General features: G+C 36.7%; 1 protein-coding gene across 4 annotated transcripts in view; it reads right to left on the bottom strand.

Moving 5' to 3' along the window:
* Positions 1–23,982, bottom strand: part of ADGRB3 (adhesion G protein-coupled receptor B3) — a 734,277-nt gene that overhangs the window by 356,611 nt on the left and 353,684 nt on the right. For all 4 annotated transcript variants that reach the window (XM_045498673.1, XM_045498672.1, XM_045498671.1 and 1 more), the window contains one exon: positions 11,170–11,364. In XM_045498673.1, coding sequence (XP_045354629.1) covers positions 11,170–11,364 — 195 coding nt within the window. The remainder of the gene's footprint in view (positions 1–11,169; positions 11,365–23,982) is intronic.

Raw genomic sequence — 23,982 nt, 5'->3', positions numbered from 1 at the left:
AGTGCTTAGAATACCACAGTAAGCAAAGCATATGAAGGTTCCTACTCTCATGGAGCTTACACTGTAGTGGGTAGTGGAAGCCAATAAATAAATAAATAAACAAGATGACTTCAGGTGGTGATATAAAAATAAAATGGTTTATGGGAATAGAGAGTGCCTGGGCGGGGGAGGGGTGTGTGCGTGTTTATGCAAGGCTGCTTTGGGTTGAATGTTCAGCAGGAAACACCTTTCTAATGAGGTGACGTTTAAGCAGAGAACAACAGAATGTTAAGAAGGAGGTCACCATGGGAATACCTGAGGAAGAGAGTCCCAAGAAAAAATGGGAAGAGAAAATACAGCTGCCCTGGGTAGAGGGGACAGTCCAGGTAAGTTTTAATAAACAAAAAGCCATTACAAACTGGACTAGTCTTAAACGGGGGCGGGGGGGGGGTGTTGGATGGGGTGTAGGAGGGAGAATATTAACACAGAATGGAAAAGATAGGCAAAAGGTCTGATAAAGTGGGACCCTGATTCCAGGCTCTAGTTATATGACATGAGTTTCATGAGAAATAAAAAAAAAATGTGACTTTGGCTGCTGAGTGGAAAACAAAGTGCTGAAGAGTGAGAAGGAAAATAAGGAGGTCAAAAAGTAGTCTGTCTTGCTTATTGAGGCAGAGACGATGGTAGCTTGGGTTAGGGAAGCAATATTACATGGTGACAGATAGCACAAGAGGGAAAATACAGTATCAAAGATCAGTCTTTGGCTCCCAGCTCAGGCAATTTAGAATGATGATGCAGTTAGCCACGCTAAATACCAAAGAAGAAATGGCAGTGTTGCAAAAGAAGACAGTCAGCTTCATTTTGTTCAGTTTGGGTATGAAGAGTCTATAATATATCTACGAGAAGAGGACCAGCAGGCTGTTTTAACTACAAGTTGGAAACTTAAAAGGTAAACATTTGTGAATCATTAGTCCTAGTTGAAAACTGGAGGCTTTTGGGAATAAAAAAAAAATAAGAAAAGATAACTAGGAATAGAGTGGAAGGGGAAGAAGTCAAGGTTAAAACACTGGTGACAGACTAGAAAGGAAGAGGAATTAAGTAAGAAGGATGAGAGATAAGGAGGTAGGAAGAGAAGCAAGAGTAAAAGATGACAGAATCAAATAAATTCAGAAAGAAGATACTCTACTGGGGAGATTAATCTAGGGAAGACAGATGAAATATTTAATAAGGGTAAAAATCCAAAGAGGGTTCAAGGTGTAGCACAGTACATCTCATGTATTTTTTCAGCCTCTATGCACGTAGCCAGTGACATATGCATGTGGGATATACAAAACCATGAACACACCCAGATTATAGATGAAGGCGTGGATAACGTGTCCAACTTCCTCTGATCTGGCTGTGACTCTACTTCTTAGTCTTCTATTCAAAAAAGCATACAGAAATGAAACTGAGTAACATCATTATACAAATAATCTTCAGTTTGTCATAATGTATTTTTTAAAAAACTAAACAACCCTTAAAGAGAATATTAACTATTTTTTATAACAGGTAAACAGACAAAATAACACAACTAATAAAATAACACAACTAAAGAGTCATGATACTGTGGTTTAAATCTTTTATCTACAATATTTACCTAAGCAGCACATCAACTGGCCACTGGCAATGAGAAACTATCAAGGTTTCAGGAAGTCAGGAGATTCTAACCAGGATGCCCCCTGGCAGTTTCTGGGACCAAAATATATAGGGAATATGAGATAAGAAACTGAGCCACTGGAAAGCCAGGGGATGAACGGGGGACAAAAGGATTAGGGTGTCAAGGTCAACAGGTCAGTCGTGGGATCCACAGCAGTCTGGGTGACCTGACTTGGCAAGCTGTGATCAGAAGGTTCCTCCTGCCAGCAGAGCTGGACTCTCCCAGCATGACCGCTGCAATCTGCCAGATCTAGAGGAATATAACAGCAGGTTCCTGAAGAAATATCCCTTAATGTTCACGAGTTGCAGGGGGAAAAAAAAGCCAAAATCTTAAAGAATGCCTTTGTTGTTTTTTTTTTCTTCTTTAAGTCACAAATCTCACAGAAACTCTGACTCATTTTGAAAACTACATCAGAACATTGTTCCAGGAACACTGGCTGTCTTTCACACTAATCTCGTTGCTCTGCCATGATGTAAAACAGTTTGGCCTGTGGAGTTTCTGAATAGCTTGGATGGGCAATTTTTTACACAATGCTACCAGTCTTTCTGAGCCAAGTTTAGGATCAAGTGCTCTAGCAAGAGGTAGAAGGGAGGGGATGCTTTGAGGTGCAGTGGATGGGGGAGGCTAAGGGGAAAGAATCCATCCAAATTTCAGTGCTTTCAGGCATGAGATTGGCACTACTCTATGATCCTTGTTTAAAAAGAAAAGGTGAGGGGCTCCCGGTGCCTCAGTTGGTTAAGCATATGACTCGTGGTTTCAGCTCAGGTCATGATCTTGCGGTTCCTGGGACGGAGCCCTGTATTGGGCTCTGTGCTGTCAGGTTCTCTCTCTCTTCTCTCTCTTCCTGTCTCTCTCTCTCTCTCTCTCTCTCTCTCTCTCTGCCACTATCCCCCACCAAATAAATAAATAACCTTTATAAATAGGAAAGGTGAAAAAGTTAGTGATACAAATATGATAAAATATGCTAAGTATTATTAACCAGCGGTAGTCTGGTAGAGCAGCCAAAATTATACAAATATAACTCTGTGGTGAAATCATCCTCAGATCCAGACAGGGGCTGCTTCTTAAGAAGCCCAAATTTGGGCAGGCCCGGCTGATACATCAAAGGACCAGTGTGTGTAATGTGCATGCACATATCCTGAGTTTATCCCTGGCAACTCTATAGGTGGCCACCACAATAGGTTCTGTCCTGGTGTAAGATCCTGGCACATGCCTCTGCTAAAGGGAAATTCTCAGAGTCTGTCAAGATTCCCCATTATGGGCTGATCATGTCCACCCCAGATCTGTATGTTGAAGCTCTAACCCCCAGCAGTGTCTCAGAATGTCTCTATATTTAGAGACAGAACATTTCAAGAGGTAATTAAGTTATAATGAGGCTGTTAGGGTGGACCTTAATCCAATCTGATGAAAGTCCTTATAAGAAGAGGAAATCAGGACACACAGAGATAGATATTAGCAGCCTGCACACACAGAGGAAAAGGCTCTGTGAGGTCACAGTGAGAAGGCAGCAATATGCAAGTTGAGGAGACAGGCCTCAGGAGAAACCAAACATGCCAACCGCTTGATCTTGGATTTCCAATCTACAAACTGTAAGAAAATAAAGTTCTATTACTTAAGTCCCCCAGTCTGTGGTATTTGTTATGGCAGCCCTAGCAAACTAATACATTCCCCAATAATTGTTTAAAAGAAAAATCTTTGGTAATAAAAGGAATCACAATAGGAAAATGCCTGTACCTTGTGCTAATGCAAATCTCAGTATTTTCTTAACTGCAAGGGAAATAATGAGAAATTCTGATGGGATAAAACTATTTATCAGATGTTTTATTGCATTTTTGAAACCCAACCGGAATCATTTATCTCATTACATGGCATTTACTAATTGGTAGGCAGTACTACACATACTCTGGAAACTTCTTTGCCTCCCTTCCTCTTCCCACCTGATTGTTGCACAGACTTTGCACTCTCCTGTGGAGATGGTGAGTTTCCCTCAGCCAGCAGCCACCTTCTAAAGTTTGTTCTTGGTGGGATTTAATCATGTTGACTTGTGAAGCAAGAGTTGTTGCTTAATATCTCACCCATTTAAGGAAATTATTTGGTGTTGAATTTCTTATTTTCACCTTTATAATAAGGGCAGGGTTTAAATACTACCTAGAAAGAGCTGTTAGTTCTACAGGGCTCCCTTTGCCACGCACCATAGGAAATCCTCTCAGGCTGTTAAGCATTGAAAATAGTAGCCGTTTATGACTTGGAGTGATTGTCAGCTGGCAGTTGTGGTCCTGTTCACCACTTGGTTCCCACTGAGCTAGAAATCCTGGTTATTGATGAAAGCCACTTTCTACATCCACCTGCTCTCTATCTTTCAAGTGGCCTTGCAATGTCGACTTTAAGGACTAATGCTTCATTTCTGACTCCTATTTTCCTTGACACATTCTCTGCCCTTCTCCTCTGTGATAAGTGATTAAAAAGTACCCATACTTCCTAGGTGGTGCCACGAGAAACATCTGACCTTCCTTTCTTTGCAAGAGAGAGACCAAAGTACACAGGTGTACTGGCAACCCATACCTGTGATCCAGAGATACTTCAGGTTTTTGCTCCATCAGAATTTCACCTTCTCAGATAATAAAGGTAGCTGCATTCCTTGAGCTTTTACTATGTGCCATGTACTACGTAAGTTTTACATATATAATTTAATTATGAGGTAGGTGATATTACCCCATATGATGGAAGAGAAAATTAAGTCATAGAGAGGTCAAATAACTTGTCTAGCATCCTATAGCTTGTAAGTGTCAGAGCTGTGACCTGAGGTCCAGGATTCTGCCTCCAGGGCAGGCACTCTTAATCATCACACTCTAATGCCTTCCCTAACGCCCCTACTTACGTTCAAGGAAACTATTAATATTTATGATTGCACAAAGTTCTTTGAGCAAAGGATTTCAAGGCACCAGGTTGTGCCTTGAATGCTAAAGCTGTGTCATGATTTCAACCCTAAGAGTCCTTGCTGGATATTATTTAGTCAAAAGAATTTGATTATTTGCACAGATGAGGCTTATCAGTACATGATAGTATTATATTATCATAGTAATAGTTGCTTCCACATTTATCAATCTAGTCTTTTGTATGCAAAAGGTAAAAGTGTCTCACACTGAAACCATGGAAGAAGCAATGCCCAAGATCTCACTGGGTGACCTGCCGCTGTTGATGGGCAGCATGAAGCAGGCCCACAGTGTAGCATACATGTTTGCTCATCAAGAGTTTTAGAAGAGAAGATGTTTGACTAATCTGAAATAACTAACTCTACTTTCCATTTAATTCCTTGGTCGCTTAACTCTGAAAATTGTATTTAGAATATGGGTTGCATTTAAGAAAGAGACTGGAAGCTGAGATTGAGCTCTCTGTTTCATCTCAATGACTGGGAAATACATTTCTGAAGCCTAGGGGATGTGTTAGATAAACAAGTGACTTTCAGACATTAAGTGGTGACCTGATAGAGGGTTGTGACCAACTTTTCATAACAAAAAAGAAAAAAGAACAGAAAATTCCTGAGTGCATCACACACACTAAAGGTAAATATTATTTTGTAAAACACTGGTTTTCAATTATATATGGAAGTGAACTGTGTATCCCACGGTGGGTCACAGTCAAAAGAATTTGCAAAACACTGATTTAGATCAACAGAAGTTTTGTTAGGAAACAGACGCCTGGATAGAGATCAGTCCATGCTTTCAGTGAATTTGAGGGTCACAACACATGATGAGTTTTTGTGGATGCCTCCATTCTTTCCAACATTTTCCTTCTTTATTCCCCAAATATAAATTATCTCAAGGGCCTCCCTTTCTTTCCATTAAAAGATTACTCATCCTTTTCTGACCCACTGTCATTAAAGCACGTTTTCTTCTTTCCTCACCTCTAGATCACTGCTGTAGCCTCTCCATGGGGTTCTTTCCCCCAATCTTCCTCTGTTCACTAATTCACCTTATCTACCTCTGCCAGATCATCTTTCCAAAAATATCACTTATAAAGAATCAAGTCTAAACCCTTCTCTGGCCTTGACTCTTCTGTCCTTATGATCTGCATTTTCCAACATACAACCTGTTTTCTAGAAACCTTGATCTTTTGAACGTGCCACACTCATGCCGTTTCTATGCCTTTGTTTACACAGTTTGATGACTGTCTCTGTGCTAAGCTTATTTCTCCAATTCTATTTCAAGTCCTAAATCTCCCACAAATTATCTTCTTACTGCTGCACTCCAGATCTCTATGTTTCTAGAACTTCTAGAAATGAAACATACTATACTTATATCTCTCTTCTTCATCACTATAGGCTACTCTCATTCATAAGGTTTTTTTTTTTCCCCATTCCATGATATTGTAAGTGGCTTGAGAACAAGGCCCATCTTTTACTTTTATGTTAAGAGTTATAATACTAGAAATAATGGAATTATGGAGTACCTATGTAATCTGCCAGAAAATTTACAAATTTTTTTTGCACGGATTATTATGTATTTAACCTGTATTATTGATAAGCTTCACAACAACCCTGGAAAACAGCTACTGTCAATCTTCTTTTTTCATGGATTCCATATTTGCAAATCAACTACTTGCTAAAATTTATCCGTAACCCCAAAATCAAAACTCATAGTTCTTTTATGGTCATTCACAGACATGTAGAGAGTGGGAAAAATTTGGGTCACCCAATGCACATGTAACCAGCTGAGGTCAAACATAGCAATGCTCTGACTTTTTGTTTCAGTCCACATACTACAAACAAGTTCCTTTTTATGGCCAATTTAATCCCCAGGTTGGTTTTGTTTGTTTGTTTCATTGTTTTTAATGCTTTTTGTTGGCGATTTCATGGTTTGAAATGTTCCCCAGCACAGTGCTGAAGGACTATCTAGTATTCCTAAACTCAAGAAGACCATCATGTGCCTTAGAGAGAAAATGTACGTATTAGGAAAACTTTTTCTGGCATGATTTATAGTTTCTTAGCTGTGAGTTCAATGTTAATTGTTAATAATTAAAAATTATGTCTTTTAGGGTGTCTGGGCAGTTCAGTTAAGCATTCGACCTTGGCTCAGGTCATCATGAGCTTGGCAGTTCAGGAGTTTGAGGCCCATATTGGGCTCTCTGCTGTCAGCTCAGAGCCTGCTTCAGATCCTCTTCTGTTCCCCCCACCTCTACCTCTCCCCCTCTCTCTCTGTTTCTCTCTATCTCCCTCTCTCTCAAAAATAAACAAGCATTTAAAAAATTACGTCTTTTAACAGTAACACACATAAAACAAGGTCATGCCTTAAATGGTTGGTGAAAATGGTATAAACAGATTCTCAAAGGAATTTCATCCTGTATTTTCCATAGGAGTAAATCATTCATTATTCATTAATTCAGTGTTTTATGCAACTTTATATAACTGCCATGAATAATGAGATTAGACCATACTACTATTTCTTCTTTATTTCTTATTTTGATATGAATAAATGAGGTAGAGAAATATTAAGTTATGTGTTTGAAGACACCAAGATAGTTATTAGACAAGCTGGAATTTTGACTTGTATATGACTGATTTAATTCTGCCAAGCCTTAAAGTTCCAGTGTGTGCATTGCAAACTCAATCCTCTACTGATAGAATGAGACTCACTACAAATTTTCCCAGGGGCAAAAAAATAAGTTAATGGACATGCTTTCCACTCTTTTTCTTTCTCTCTCTAAATTGGATGTTCTGAGTTGTATGTGTGTGTGTGTCTGTGTGTGTGTGTGTCTGTGTGTGTGAACAATGTAAATTTCCCTAATATTATTATGTTATTCCCTTATTAATTCCTTCAACAAATATTGGAACCTCTACTATGCTTCAAGACATAATAGTCTTTCAACAAGCTTAAACTCTACTGCTGAAAAAAAGCACTGGAAACAAATAAATAGAATATTATGACAGCTATTACAATGTTATGTGAGAGATATACTATAAGCAGAGATATTTACAAGGTTTCAAGAGGCCAAACAATTAGGAAAAATTTGAATTATGCTTGGGATTTGATGAGAAGACTTTTGAGTAGAAGGGAGTTTTGAGCTGGATCTGGAAGAAACTTGCATCAGAATTGGAAGCAGGAAGGATAAACTACACAGAGGATGAACATAGTGAGACAGAGATATGGCAAAGCACCAGGGTTCGGAAAAGAACGTCTGGAGGGAAAAGACTTTTGGAATATCTTTTTCTACCAGTGTCCAAAAATAAAACTACTACCATGCTTTATAATTCCAAAACATACAAACACACTTTGCTGTTTCCCCAACTCTAACAGGTTGTAGCTACTCTATCTCATGCTCATCAATGCATCAAATCAATCTTGTGGTGAATCCAGCATTACTAGGCATTTTAACTAAAATGTCTTGCTCATGACTACATTGAAAAGAATGTATTTTCTATAAATAGTTTTGGTTAATCTTTCTTTGGTCTTTGCTCACTTCCCAGTTTAAAAAAAAGATGAGAAAAAAACATGTATTACCTATGTAAGTACTAATTTCATTGTTAAGATTCTATGTGAAATCTTGTTTGAGGAAGGGGGTGTTCTGGAGCTCAGCTGAGATCCAAAGATGGATCAGGAAAATGTCTTTTTCAAGATTTAGTAGTGAGTAGTGAGTTCTAATAATATTAGATATAAAGAGACGCAGGAAAGAAAGTACTATGATAATTCAGAGGCCCAGAGTACCAAAAAATTACTTTAGACAACTGGGACAGACCAATCCAGTCTGAAAGCCCAGAAGAGGCAAAGATCAAGGGCTAAGAACATACAGTGCATTAAAGAAGCGGGAAGTGGTTCATTTGGCACAAGTCTGTGAAGAGGAAGAGTAAACCATGCATTTGGCTATAAACGTAGGTAACTAACATACTGTGGATTGTACAGGAAGACAACATAAAGACTTTGGGTTGTCTTTCAGGAGGCCTTTGAGCTCTGACGAAAGTTTCTGATCTAAGGAGTGACATAATCAGAGCTGTCTTAGGATAACCAATAGGACTGTTACATACAAGATGAACAGAGATGTAGTTAAAGATCTGAGGGAGAATGAAAGGAAAAACACCATGGAAATAACACAGGCTGAGATAATTAATGGCTAAAGTAGGATAACAGAAGTGGGAAAAGAGAGGAAGGAATGGTTAGAAGAGACACTGTGTAGGCACACCTATAAAAAAGGAAAAGAAGGAAAAATCAAGATAACATTTCAATTCCAGTGTAAAGACTGCTAAGTCTACAAAGAAAAGTAGAATATGCAAGAACACTTGCAATTCGAGATAAATTTAGTTTTGCCATATTAATCTGAGGTGCTACCCAATCAGAAATGCTCAGAGCCCTTGGAAACAGAAGGGCTGTTTCAGAGACTGAAGTTTAAAGTAAGGTACAGGTGATGTTGGGTAAGGCTATAAACCAGAGATTATAATCAAGCAAAGACAATAAGTATGTATAAAGGATTTCTACAAAATGGTGAAAAGTAGAATAAAAGAGGTGCAAAACTGTCTGAGATATCAGAAAAGAGAAAGATCATTTTCAGATGGAGTTTGTGGCTTGCTGGTGTGGCATGCAGAAAGATTTGCTAGATCTGGGCTAGGATTTTGGCAGAGAGAGATGGAAGAAGAAGGAATTCCAGAAAAGGAGGGCATTCCAGGGGTCTGAAAAGACACAAGTAAAGACAATGAAATAGAAAAATGCAGTTCCTGTTTGTGAAGGGATGACTAGGACACCAATGTGCTGAGAATTTTGTGTAATGTCGAGGATTAATGAGAGCGTGGGATGGAAATGGAGGGACTTATTTCTGGCTATGCCAAAATGACAACAAAATAATCAGCCAAACTGCTCTATTTAAGTCAAGCCAGCTAATGTCCATGACTAAGCTTCTGGTTAAACTCATTGTTCATTGAAGTCAATGCATTCTAATGAGTAGCTCAATCTAAATATGTTCCCAATATAACCTGGTAATCTTAATTCCTTCAGTTTCAGCATCTAAAAAAATCTTAAAGCCCTACACTCTTTGAAGGTTAAAGGAGGCCCTAGAGATTATTTGGTTCAGCATTTGCCTGATGTTTCAATAATGAACATAAGTGTTTGAAGTTTTTTGAAATTACAACTTCTATTTTGCGTCAAGGTCTTCAGACATTTTTTAATGTAAACTCTAATGGATAGAAGTATTTCAGAACTACAGGGAAAGATCCACTTGGCTTACTTTATTAATTTTGTAAAATTGGAAAACCGTTTCATTCTTTATTAAAAAAGAAGTGCTTGAAATGCTCAAATGATGGACGGTAATCTTCCATCCCACATATTTTTACAATTAAAACTGTATTCCTGGACACTGGTGATATAATATAAAACGAAGCACCAATAATTCTCATGGCAGTTACTTTCAGCAATATATGCATATAATTTAAGTAAAACATGTACCTCTATACAAATCAGGGCATCAATATCATTTATAACGATTCCATGATTTCAAAAACTCTTCTTTTCCTCTTTCCCTAAATAGCTGATTAAAACAAAACAAAGCAAAACAAAACCAACCAACAAAACAAAACAAAAAACACACTCTGCATTCCCCAAGTGAAATGCAAATAAAATTCCCAAATGAAGAGTAGGCTGAAAGAAAACTACCTAATCCGGGAGTTTTGCCAAACTTTTATTTTAATGAACTTTATGCGGAGATACAGGAAGAACATTATGCTGGAAATGCAGAAATCAACTCAGCATTCTTGGCAGGAGTATATTTTAGCCTATAGCACAAAAAGAGTTAATCTGAAATGCAAACAGGAGCTGCATTAAATATGCTTTGTTTGCCATTCAACGAGCTTTGTTTTAATGGCAAAGGCAATACTGAAATTGGGTGAGTACTTAAACTTTATTATGGAAATAAACGATGTTGCTCTAGAAGTCTTCCATGACAAGAAAAACATGCTGTGAGGAGTTATTGAATTTTTATTTTCCTATCCAGAACAATTCTCTGTTTGCTTGAGATTTTCAGGCCATGGTTCCACAAAATTAAATATGGCCTTCCTCCTTCTAATAGCAAAACCCCAAACAAAACTTAAACTGTGTCTTCTTTGCATGTTATAGTTAATGTGCTTTCATTACGCTTAATGTACTTTTAATAGTCTCCTATGGCAAGATGGTGATATTAAATGTGGGAATAAAATATCCATGATACAACCTTGGATTTGCTATAGTGCCTTTTATCTTAGGGCTCAAACCACTTTACACACATTCTCATTCAGTATCTCCTTGAGGTGTATTATGTGCATTTTATGGTTGAGGACACTGAGGTATACAATGACTAAGGGAATTGAGGTCATTTCCAGAGCTCACACTAAGCACAACCTGAATATGTCTCCTGCAGCAGTAAGCACTCTCTCCCTGCAGGCCAGAATGTCTCCAAAGTAGCTGCAGCACTGGCTTCTCAGGGCCAAAACCTGAGACCACCTTCACTAGTCTTTTCCTTCAGGGGATTGTCTCTCTTACCTGGACTCCATCAGATGCAGGGATGTAACTTGCCCTTTTAAATGTGTCTGTCACATTTCTGAGAATTTCCACAGACATCAGAAGATCGCCTGCATAGAAATTTTTCCTCTGAGTTAAATCCAACAGTGTCTTGGTCACCTGGGACATTCCATCACCTGCCAGCATTCTTTGCCCCTTAGCAAGGTGTTCTTTGATCTGTGATGGTCAAAAGAACAGAATGAACATCAGAATCTTCATTACTATTAATTTACGTATTTTCACCAAACAAATTTATTTAAAATTGCAGAGTCAACTTTAAAATAGCATTGCAGTAGTTGGGAGGATTTCAACACTGTAAATTTTGTGTATCCCACACTCAGATGGATAAGTATCTGGCATGAAAAAACTTAACAAATGTATACACTTTGGCAGGCGTGACAGACTTGCCTTTTCTAGTACTCAGAACACACATTAGAATGCATTGGGGAAAGTCTGTATTAATTTGAGTTTTTAACAGAAGTAAAAATAAAAGATACTTTTGCATGTGATAAACAAGTGAGATAGTTCAGCAAGGTGTGATCAAAGACAGGAGATCATAAACATTTCAAAACACCCATTTTTCAAACTTCCAGGTAAGATGGTGGAGTAGGAAGGCCCTAAGTTCACCTCGTCATTTGGATACAACTAGCTAACACCCACATCAGTGTAAATAACCCAGAAAATGACCCAAACACTGGCAGAACAAACTTTCCACAGCTAAATGTAGAGAAGAGGCTACATCAAAGAGGATGGGAAAGATCGAGAGACAGGACTGTACATGGGAGGAAAGGAGCTGCAGTTGAAGAAGAGGGAGAAGAGACTGTCATACCAGGGAGCATGCACAGGGAAGATAAATCCCCATAACATTTGGCTTTGAAAACCAGAAGGCCAAATACTGAATTTCGTGAGTTCTTACAATCAGCAGTGCTTAAAACTTGGAACTGTAAATAAGTAGGAGAGCCAGGAGGGTGAGAGGAAACTGAATTCCTTCCCTTAAAGAGACAACACAACAAACAGCCCCACAGAGATACAGCAGAGAAGCAGCAGTCTGAAAAACACCTGGGGTTTACGGGAGGAAAATTTGTATACTAATCTCAGAGCTTGTGCTGGAGGGGTAGAGATAATTGGTAGACTTCTCCAGGAACAAAGGAGCTGGAATGCTCCATTTCCCTCCCATGCCTTCCAGCATAAGTATGCAGCCGCCTTTAGGAAACAGCTCCAGGCCAACAACACTCAACTGCCCAACTTGCTAACAGTGCACCATGCCAATGCATTCTCTTGCAGACACTCTACCTCTAGCCAGGACTCCAGTCCAGCTCTCCTCCCATAGCAGAACCACACAAACCTTCCTGAGACCAGGCATTCCACCTGTGCACTTCTGCACATGTTCCCCCTCCAACCCAGCCTGCCTTGGTCCCCAGCAGCTGTAGGTTCCCTCCCATTTGAACCTTGCTGGCACCACATGCCTCCTCCCACATTCTCCTTTATTTTGGTACTACTGCATCTCTGGCAAATGCCTGGCCTGAATCAACTTAAGCCCAAGGCAGTCCCAGAGTGGTCAACTAACAACACAGGGATCAAACCCTGCCCACAACAGGCAAGAGAGCCATTGCAGACTATGGGACTGAGGCAAAAGTGGCTCAACTACAACAGTAGGATGCACACAACACACATAGGAGATACACCTGAAGCACCAAGTTCTGGTGAACAGGGGACCTTGTAATATGACCTCTTCTACATAGGCCACTACTTTCAAAGAACAGAAGTAGTTAACTTTCCCAGTACATAGAAACAGACACAGAGAGTTAGAGAAAATGAAGAGATAGAGAAATATGTCTCAAAAGAAATAACAGGACAGAATCATAGCAAGAGACCTAAATGAAATGGAGATAAGGAATATGCTGATAGACAATTTAAAGTAATGGTCATAAAGTTACTCATGGGACTTGAGAAAAGAGTGGAGAATCTCATTGAGATCCTTAACAAAGAAACAGAAAACATATAAAAGAACCAATCAGAGATGAAGAACTCAGTAATGAAATAAAAAATACAAAAGATGGAATAAATAGTAGACTAGAGGAAGCAGAAGAATGGATTAGTGACCTGGAGGAGAAAGACTGAATAGGAAAGAGAAAAAAAATGAAAATAAACTTAGGGAACTCAGTCACATCATCAAGCATAATAACATTCACATTATAGGGATCCCAGAAGGAAAAGAGAGAGAAAATGGAGGCAGAATATTTATTTGAAAAAATAATAGCTGAAAACTTCCCAAATCTGGGGAAGGTAACCAAAATCTAGATCCACGGGGTACAGAGACTCCCCAACAAAATCAACCCATGGAGGTCCACACCAAGACACATAGTAACTAAAATGGCAAAAAGTAGTGATAAAGAGAGAATTTTAAAAGCAGCAAGAGAAACGAAAAGTTACATACAAGGGAAACATCATAAGGTTATATGCTGGCTTTTCAGCAGAAAGTTTGTAGGCCAGAAGGGAATGCATGATATACCAAGGTGCTGAAGAAAAAAACCCAAAAAACAAACAAAACAAAACAAAACAAAACAAACTAGCAGCCAAGAATATGCCATCCATAAAAACTGTCAATCAGAATAGAAGGACAGATAAAAAGTTTTCCAGAAAAACAGAAGTTAAAGGTATTCATGACCATGCAACCAAAACAACATGAAATGTTAAAGGGGACTTTGAGTGGAAATAAAAGACCATAAGGAGCAGTAAGAAAAGTAGGAAATATAAAAGCAGCCAAAATAAATATATCTATAAAAATAACTCAAGGGATTCACAAAATAAAAGGATGTAAAGTATGACATCATGCACATAAAACAGAGGAAGAGGAGTAAAGAATTAGTTCAAATTTAAGTTAACTTAAGTTCACTTAACAGAAACTGCTATATGTAGAAGATGCTATATACAAACCTAATGGTAACCACAAATCAAAAACCAGTAATAAATATGTAAAAAAGAAAGGAATCCAAGTATATCGCTAGAGAAAGCTATCTAACTCTAAGAGAAAGGAGCTAGAGAGAACAGAAAAGAACTACATAAACAACTATAAAACAAGTAACAAAATGGCAATAAGTACACACCTGTCAATAATCACTTTGAATGAAAATGGACTAAATGCTCCAATCAAAAGACATAGGGTGATGGAATGGATAAAAAAAGCAAGGTCCATATATATGCTTCTAATAAGAGGTTAATTTCAGACATAAAGACACATGCAGATTAAATGTGAAAGAATGGAAAAACATTTTTTATGCAAACGGCATTGAAAAGAAAGCCAGGGTAGCAATATTTATGTCAGAGAAAATAGACTTTAAACAAAGACTGTAACAAGAGACAAAGAAGAACACTATATAATGATAAAGGGAATAGTTCAACAAGAATATATATATAATAATTGTAAATATTGTACTCCACATAGAAGCACCAAAATACATAAAGCAGCTAAAAACATATAAAGGAAATAATTGATAATAATACAATAAAAGTAGGGGACTTTAATATCCTCTTGCATCAATGGACAGATTATCCAAGCAGAAGATCAACAAGGAAAACAGTGGCTTGTAATGATACATTGGACCTGATTGACCTAACAGATATATTCAGAACATTCCATCCTAAAACAGCAGAATATACAGTCTTTCACATGCACATGGAACATTCCAAAAGAGATTACCTATTAGGTCACAAAACAAGTCTCAACAAATTAAAAAAGATCAAAGTCATACCATGCATCTTTTCTGATCACAATGCTATAGAAATAGGAATCAACCACAAGAAAAATCTGGAGAAACACAAATACAGGTTAAATAATATGCTACTAAACAATGAATGGGCCAACCAAGAAACCAAAGAGGAGGAAAAAAAAAGATGGAGACAAATGAAAATGAAAACAAAATGGTCCAAAATCAGTTCAAGGAGGAAAGTTTAAAGCAATACAGGCCTCAAGAAGCAAGAAAAAGCTCAATTAAACAATCTAACTTTACACCTAATGAATCTTGAAAAAAAAAAAAAAAAAAAAAGAACAAACAAAACCCCAAACCAGAAGAAAGAAGGAAATAATAAAGATTAGAGTGGAAATAAACAAACTAGAAACTTAAAAAAGGAAAAAAATAGAACAAATCAATGAAACTAGGAGCTTGTTCTTGGAAAGATCAACAAAATTGATAAACTTTTCAGCATACTCATTAAAAAAAAAGAGAGAACTTAATAAAATCAGAAATGAAAGAGGAGAAATAAAAACTGACATCATAGAAACACAAAGGATTATAAGAGAATATTACAGAAATTATATGTCAACAAATTGGACAACCTAGAAGAAATAGATAAATTCATAGAAACATATAAACTCCTAAAACTGAACCAAGAAGAAATAGAAAATTTGAACAGAGCAATTACCAGCAATGAAACTCAAACAAACACAAGTCCTGAACCAGATGACTTTACAGGTGAATGCTATCAAATATTTAAAGAAGAGTTAATACCTATTGTTTTCAAACTATTCCAAAACAATGGAGGAGGTAGGAAAGCTTCCAAATTCATTCTATGAGGCTGGAATTAGTCTAATACTGAAACCAAATAAAGACACCGCAAAAAAAGAGAACTATGGGTCATTATCTCTGATGGACATAGATGCAAAAATTCTCAACAAAACATTAACTGGCCAAATACAACAATACATTAAAAAGAATAATTCAAGTGGTTCAAGTGGGATCAAGTGGGTTTAGTCCAGGGATGCACACGTGGCTCAGTATTCACAAATCAATCAACATCACATTGATTGATATTGATAAATCACATCAATAAAATAAAGGAAAAAAACGTATGATCATCTCAATGGATGCAGAAATAGCTTTTAACAAAGTACAACATCCATTCATGATAAAAACCCACAACTACGTATGTTTAAGGGGACATACCTCAAAATAATAAAGGTCATATACGAGAAACCCACAGCTAACATCATACTTAATGGTAAATAATTTAGAGCTTTTCCTCTAAGGTTAGGAACAAGACAAGGATATTCACTCTCACCACTTTTATTCAACATAATACTGGAAGTCCTAATCACAGCAATCAGACAAGAAAAAAGAAATAAAAGGCATACAAATTGGTAAGAAAGAGGTAAAACTTTCACTGTTTGCAGATGACATGATACTACATATAGAAAACCCTAAAGACTCCAACAAAAACTACTAGAACTGAATTCAGTGAGGTCACAGGATACATAATCAATATACAGAAATGCACTACATTTCTATACAGTAATAATGAAGGGGCAGAAAGAGAACCTAAGAAAGAATCCCATTTACAATTGCACCAAAAATAATAAAATACCTAGGAATAAACTTCACCAAGGAGGTAAAAAACCTATCCTCTGAAAACTATAAAACAAATGGAAAGATATTCCATACTCACGGACTGGAAGAACCAATATTGTTAAAATGTCTATATTACCCAAGCAATCTACACATTTAATGCAATCCCTATCAACATACCAACATGATTTTTTTCAGAGACTAGAACAAATAATCCTAAACTTTTTATGTAACCACAAATAGCCAAAGCAATCTTGAAACAGAAGAACAAAATCGGAGGTATCACGTTCCCAGATTTCAAGATACAGTACAAATCTTTAGTAATCAAAACAGTATGGTACTGGAACAAAAACAGACACATAGATCAATGGAACAGAATAGAGAGCCCAGAATAAACCCATGATTACTCTTTGACAAAAGAGGCAAGGATACGCAATGAGGAAAAGACAGCCTCTTCAAAAATGGTGCTGGGAAAACTGGACAGCTACATGCAAAAGAATGAAATGGGGATACTTTCTTATACCATACACAAAAATAAACTCAAAATGCATTAAAGACCTAAATGTGATACCTGAAACCATAAAGATCACAGAAGAGATCAAAGGCAGGAATTTCTCTGACATCAGATGTAGCTACTTTTTTCTACATGTTTCTTGAAGCAAGGGAAACAAAAGCAAAAATAAACTATTGGGACTATACCAAAAAACAAACAAACAAACAAACAACCCCCAACAACTTCTGCACAGCAAAGGAAACAAACTAATAATGTACTAATTAATACTAATTAATATACAATCTAGTGAATGGGAGAAGATATTTGCAAATGACATATCTGATAAAGGGTGAAAGAATTTAAGCAGCTAAACAACAAAAAAACCACTAACAACCCAATTAAAAATGGGCTGAAGGCATGAGCAGACATTCAAGACTTACATATATATGGCCAATATACCATGAAAAGATACCAACATCACTAATCATCAGGGAAATGCAAATCAAAACCACAATGAGATATCACCTCACGCTGTCAGAATGGCTAAAATCAAAAATTCAAGAAACAAGTACTGGTGAGGATGTGGAGAAAGAAGAACACTGGTGCACTGTTGGTGGGAATGCAAACTGCTGCAGCCACTGTGGACAATAGTGTGGAGTGTGCTCAAAAAAATTAAAATAGAAATACCCTATGATCAGTAATTCCACTACTGGGGATTTACCCAAAGAATATGAAAACACTATTATTCAAAAAGATATATGCATCTCTATGTTTATTGCAACATTATTTTCAATAGCCAAATTATGGAAGCATCCCACGTCCACTGATAGATGAACAGATCAAGAGGATGTGGTATATTTATACAATGGACTATTAGTCAGTCATAAAGAAGAATGAAATCTTGCCATTAGCAACAACCTGGACGGATCAAGAGAGTATAATGCTGAATGAAATAATGCTAAATGAAACTAAAAAAAGTTTCAATGAGGACATTTTAGCTTAAGAAGTTGTCTCTAAACTTTAGAGATGTTCAGTGACATGGATGGAAGCTAGATTACTTTAGCTTTATTTTTAAAATAAATAAACAGGGCCATCTGGGTGGCTCAGTTAGTTAAGGGTCCAACTCTTGATATCAGCTCAGGCCATGATGTCACAGTTTGTGGGAATGAGCCCCACATCAGCCTCTGTGCTGACAGTGCTGATCCTGCTTGGGATTCTTTTTCCTTCCCTCTCTCTCTCTACCCCTCCCCTGCTTGCACTCTCTCCTTCAGAATAAAAATCTAAATAAATAGATAGATAATAATAAAACAACCAAAAAAAATCTCTCAGCTGGATCTTCAGCAGCAGAATGAACTAGTAAGAGGCAAGGCTTAAATTGATGGCTAGGGAAATATGCCACCAATTTTCATATTTGTTTATCTCACAGTTCAAGGGAAGAATAGCATCTTACAATGTGGAAAAATGGCAAAGTAAGAAAGGGTAAAGAGATAGCAATGATCTATTATACTTTTACTTGTTTATAAAAAGGTCAATCTTTATCATCCTATTGCTACATTTGTGATAAAATTAAATTATCAAAAGGGTATGAAATAATAAAGAACATACCAGAAAGTATTGAAATAGAAAGGTTAATACATAATAACTATAATTATCAATTTCCCATTAAGATATACGCCAACAAATGTTTTAAAGTATGCAATCAATCTGAACTAATCCAAAAGTTATGAATTTTCTAAAAAAAAGTATGTAACAAATCATCTTGACACTTCAGAACCTTTTCTTTAGGCTCTAAAACTTTGTCTAAAAGTATCTTGATAAAATAAATATCTCCAGAGACATACTCTATTTACGCTGTGTTATGCTAAAAAACATATTTAGGCATTTTATTTCTTCCTCTTTTAATCTTTCATTACTCTCCCCATCTTCCCTCAGTGGCAGCCATCAACCAATGATCTAGCCCTCACATACCTCTTAAATCTCCAAGTGCCTTGCTGTGGAGTGACATTAACATATTTAACCATGGTACAGACACAGCGTGGGCCACTGACCCTCAGAGTAGAAGGCAGCTGGCTTGTCAAGAAGATGTGTACCACCAGGTTGAACTCTAGTCCTGTCATTGATAACTACTTGCAATTTTCTGTTCAGGTCATGTGTTTCATACTTCCTATTTTTGCAATGGATATTCCACTCTCTTCCCTTACACTAACCTATGTTTATACACCACTAAGATTTATTCCTGGCTCTTCTAAATTTCTAAACAGAGGCACAGCATTCTCTGTGCTCTCTAATCTTACACATATATCGCTCGTATCACACTGAATTATAATAAGTTGCCTATATGTCTTTCTGCCTCACTAGTCTTTCTGGAACTTGAGGGTAGGTTCCCTGCCTTATTTACAGTCTTAGAATATATTACAGTGAAAGTTTGTTAAGAGTGCATTCAGTTATGATGTCCTAACTGTACCTTCGGGTTGTAATATACTGGAAGGGCCTTTGGAACCAGAGCTGCCTAGATTTTTATTTAAACATTTCAACTTATTATTTATGTAATTTAACCCAATAAAGACTCAGTTTACCATGTCTCTTTTAAGATTTGAAAAATATATCTAAGAGTTAAAATTTCTTTTTATTTATTTATTTATTTATTTATTTATTTATTTATTTACTAACTTCAAATGAACCCACACAAGCCTAAGATAGCACAAGTTACTTCAAACAGGAAAGCTTGTTTCATCAGTCTGTGTGCCCTATGTGAAAGCCCTGGAGGCTTTCAACATTTTCCCCTTCTTCACTGTGCTCTAATCACTCTGGTATTTTTCAGTTTCCTCAACAATGCTAAGTAAATGTCTGCCTCAGGGCCTTTGAACTTGCTCTACCTTTGGCCTGGAATAGTCTCCCCACAGAGAACCACATATGTTTTGTGCGTGCGTGTGTGCACGCGTGGTGTTTGTTTGTTGTCATTTCCTCAGAGAAGTTTTACCTGACTTTCCATGTAAAATAGTTTCCCTCTCATTCTCAGCCAACTTACCCTTCTTCACTGTGCTCAAGCTTACCAGCCATTGTACATCAATCTCTTGGCTTATTTGTTTTCCTGCCTTTTCCATTAGAATATAAGCCTTATGAAGAAAGAGGTGTTGTCTATTTTTTTAGTGTTATATTTCCTGCGCCTAGAGGACTTAACTCAGTATATTGAGCAAATGAATTAAAGGAATGAATGAATATGTTAATTTCCTTTTACGTTTCTGTTAGATCAGAGGATTAAGTTAGGCACACTTGAAAGCTGTCCTAGTTTGTTTATCAACATGGAAAACACTGAAAACATAGAAAACATTGGTATCAAATAGCATGAAATAAATCAATTTTTTTGACTTAAAGAAACAGTGCAGTTTCTGGCCTGAAAAGTGTCCTGTTAAATAGGTAGAGTGTGAGGAAAATTGTGAAGAGAAATGAAATTAATAGGGTCTACCTAAAAAAAAAAAGAGTCATAAAACTCAGTCTTCAGTTTTGTGCTGGCAGTGCAAATCACAGCTGTGATACTCAAAGCTGCAGAGGACTTGAATGTTCTCCATTAGGAATAGAGTGTAGCAACGGTTGCCAAGGTAAACATCATCTAACTACTTCAGATCAGCTCTGTGTCTATTATTTTGGCAACCCCGACCTATGTCTGTGAGAGATTTTACTGGTACAGATCTAACATATCCTTCCATTCAAACAAAAAAAATCACAACACTGACTTAAATTTTAGGAATACAACATTTAGACATGTATTCTATTTGCAATAAAAATAGTACAGAAGGTAATGGATGGTTCAACTAATCAGAGATAGGGAAGGCAGTCTTTCATGTCTGGGTCAGTATCAAATGCAGCAAAAGTCGGTAGTAAATTAACGTCATTGCCATCTGACAGCTGCTTAGCAGGCTTATGTAGAATGAATTGTTCTCAGTCCAGCTCTTTGCAGACAGGTGCCCAAATCATACCACCAGCTCTCACAATTGGCACTAATTAGTATCCTTCCTGGCATTGTCAGTGAAAAGCACCCAGCACATAATACCTTGTAATATTTGTATACGTGAGTGTAGACTGTTGGTAGCATTTATAAAGGGTATAAAGAATGTTCAGATAAGGCAGATTTCCATTCAGAACATATTTAGTTGAAAAACAATTCCAAGTTCTTGATCTTCCTTTCGCAATACAAGTGTACCGTGGAAGTGTTTCTCCTTACCTTCTGCCGCCTCTTTTGCTATCTATTTCTAGATTAACCAATCCATGTTTATCTGCTGGACTGTTTTTCTCTTTTCCTGGATCATGAAGCAGTAGAGTTCCGATTGGGTTTGCTCACCTTACTTGTTCTGTATTTAAAATTGTCCTTTATTTGCACTCCACCTCGTCTTTTGTTTTTATCTCTATGATTTTATGGCTGAACACTATGGTTATCTCTATGATTCTGGATTCCATCCAATCCTCCTCAATCTTTTCCTCTCTCAAAAATATAGCCTGACATAGCATACCTTATTTAAATACTGCTACTTTCCTTTCAATTACGTCTTCTTTGTGTTTCTCTTCAAAATCAAAATCAGAAGTATCAAATCTGACTTGAAACGCACAACTCTTTGAGTTACACATTAAACTCAACAATTACCTACTAAGCATTGTCTCTAGAAATCTTACTAGTATATTAAGTTTAAAGAATAGCTGGAGTCATAAAACCTGGATTTAAATTGTGGTTCTACTATTTACTACATAGGCCAGTGAACAAATTATTTGTCACTTCCTGAGGATTATTGGATTTGTCTGTGAAAAGAAGCAAATGTCATTACATGGTTGTTATAATGGATTAATACAAAGATAGAGTATAAAAGTAGATAGTCAGGGACTGCTATCCCTTCTTATCTTCCCATCTTCAACTTCTAAGTCCTCTAAATACTAGCTATGTATTGTTTCTCATATCCATCCTTTTTTTAAAAAAAATTTTTAGTGTTTATTTTTGAGACAGAGAGAGACAGAGTATGAACAGGGGAGGGGCAGAGAGAGAGAGAGGGAGACAAAGAACCCGAAGCAGGCTCCAGACTCTGGACTGTCAGCACAGAGCCCGACATGGGGCTCCAACTCCCAGGAGATCGTGACCCCCGACAAAGTTGGAAGCTTAACCAACTGAGCCATCCAGGCGTCCCTCATATCCATCCTTTTTACCTATAGGCAAGAGATTCATGCTGGTCCAGATCTTCAGTGTTTCCCATCACACTCATTACAATAGTCTCCCAACTTATATCACTCAGTCTCCCCATGCTAACCTATCCTACTTTCTCATCTTGAACATGTCACTTCTATGCTCAAAACACAAACAAAATCAAATACATTCAACATTGTTCGACTTGCAAGGCCATCCAAACCCTAACCTATAATTCTAATATTTTATCTCTTTATCTTATTGTATCCATCCCAACACTATTCTCCCATTATTTCTATTGTTAGTGATTTTTTCAGTCTTAATATTTCATTTCTATTGGTGCTTAGTAATTTAATCCGCTTTGCTTTTGGATTCCTCAAATTACTATTTATTATTATTATTATTATTATTATTATTAATGATTTTTTAAACTAGTAATACTTTTTAACCAGTCTATTTATTCACAATTGCTTCTTAACCATTGTTTCTTGAATTAGCCTCTTCAGAGTGTATTTTCCTTGTTTTCTAATCTTTACATGAGTATTTTGGTAGGGTTCTGTGAATGGTAACTCAATCTTAGTCTTACTTTTTTTAAAGTTATATTCACTTTCAATAGATCTTTTAGATAAGGATGTTTTTATTTTCCCCATAGCATTTTCATAATGTGATTTTAGTGCCCTATTTGTTGCAAGTGCAAAGTCTCTTGTCATTTAAATAGCTGATCTTTTGTAAATTACCACTATTTTTGTGTGCTGATCTTTTGTAAATTACCACTATTTTTGTGTGTGTGGTAGCTTTAAATTTTTTCTTTTTGTCTTAGTATAATGCGGATTATATTTATTTGGATTTGCTTTTATTTATTCATGACTTTTTTCAATCTGAGTATCTTATCAGCCTTCAACTTTAAAAAATTTTTATAAGCTAACTCATAGAATGCCACCTGTCCCATAACTTTTTGTGTTTTCATTATGGAATTCATTTCTATTACATTATATACATTTCTATTAAGTGCACACTAAACTTTCTCATTCTATTATTTATTTTTCTAAGTTCTCTTTTATATTTTTCATTTATCTGTTTTGGCTTCTGAGTGACCTTTTTCTGGGTCTAAATTCCATATTACTAATTCTTTCTTCAATTGTGTCTAGTTGGCTAGTCTCTTCTGTAATTTTAATGACAATATTTTCCACTTATAGAAGTTCTATTTAAACTTTTTCATTTTCTTCCATTCCTTAACTGTGTTTTCTGTTCTTTTTTTTAATCTCTTAAGTTAGTTTAAACAAAGTTATCTGTTCTTCTATATTTTCTACTATTTTTACTTCTTTACTTTCATTGCTAATGGTCCTGATTTGCTGATTCTCCCAGTGACATTTCTCATTATTGTCAACTCATATTCAGTGAGATGCATTTATTGTTTGGGAGCCCAAGTTGCTTGTTTGTGAAAGAGTTGTTACAAACTAGTTTTGAGTATGTTTCTTTTAGGGTGGTGTTCAATGATACTGAACCATTTTATGCTAATTTTCATATTAATTCCTTCTGTTTATAGCTCAGACTAGAAATTTCAGTTTGTGAAAAGTGATTTGTTTCCTCTTACTTCTAAAACCTTGTATAAACTAAATATTTCTTAGACACATCCTAGACCTACAGTTTTTCTAGTCTGTGAGGCCAGAGCAGTCAAAATAGTGCCAGGTCACTGCTTGTGTGCAGGGGGTTGTATCAGTATCTCCAAGAGGGCTTTAGGTGCCTCCAGCACCTGGGACTCACATATAATCTGAAATACTTATAGGTCACTG

The sequence above is a fragment of the Leopardus geoffroyi genome, chromosome B2 (assembly GCF_018350155.1).
Source record: "Leopardus geoffroyi isolate Oge1 chromosome B2, O.geoffroyi_Oge1_pat1.0, whole genome shotgun sequence".
Classification (NCBI taxonomy): Eukaryota; Metazoa; Chordata; class Mammalia; order Carnivora; family Felidae; genus Leopardus; species Leopardus geoffroyi.
The sequence above is the reverse complement of the archived record's forward strand: the minus strand, read 5'-3'. Positions and strand labels throughout refer to the sequence as shown.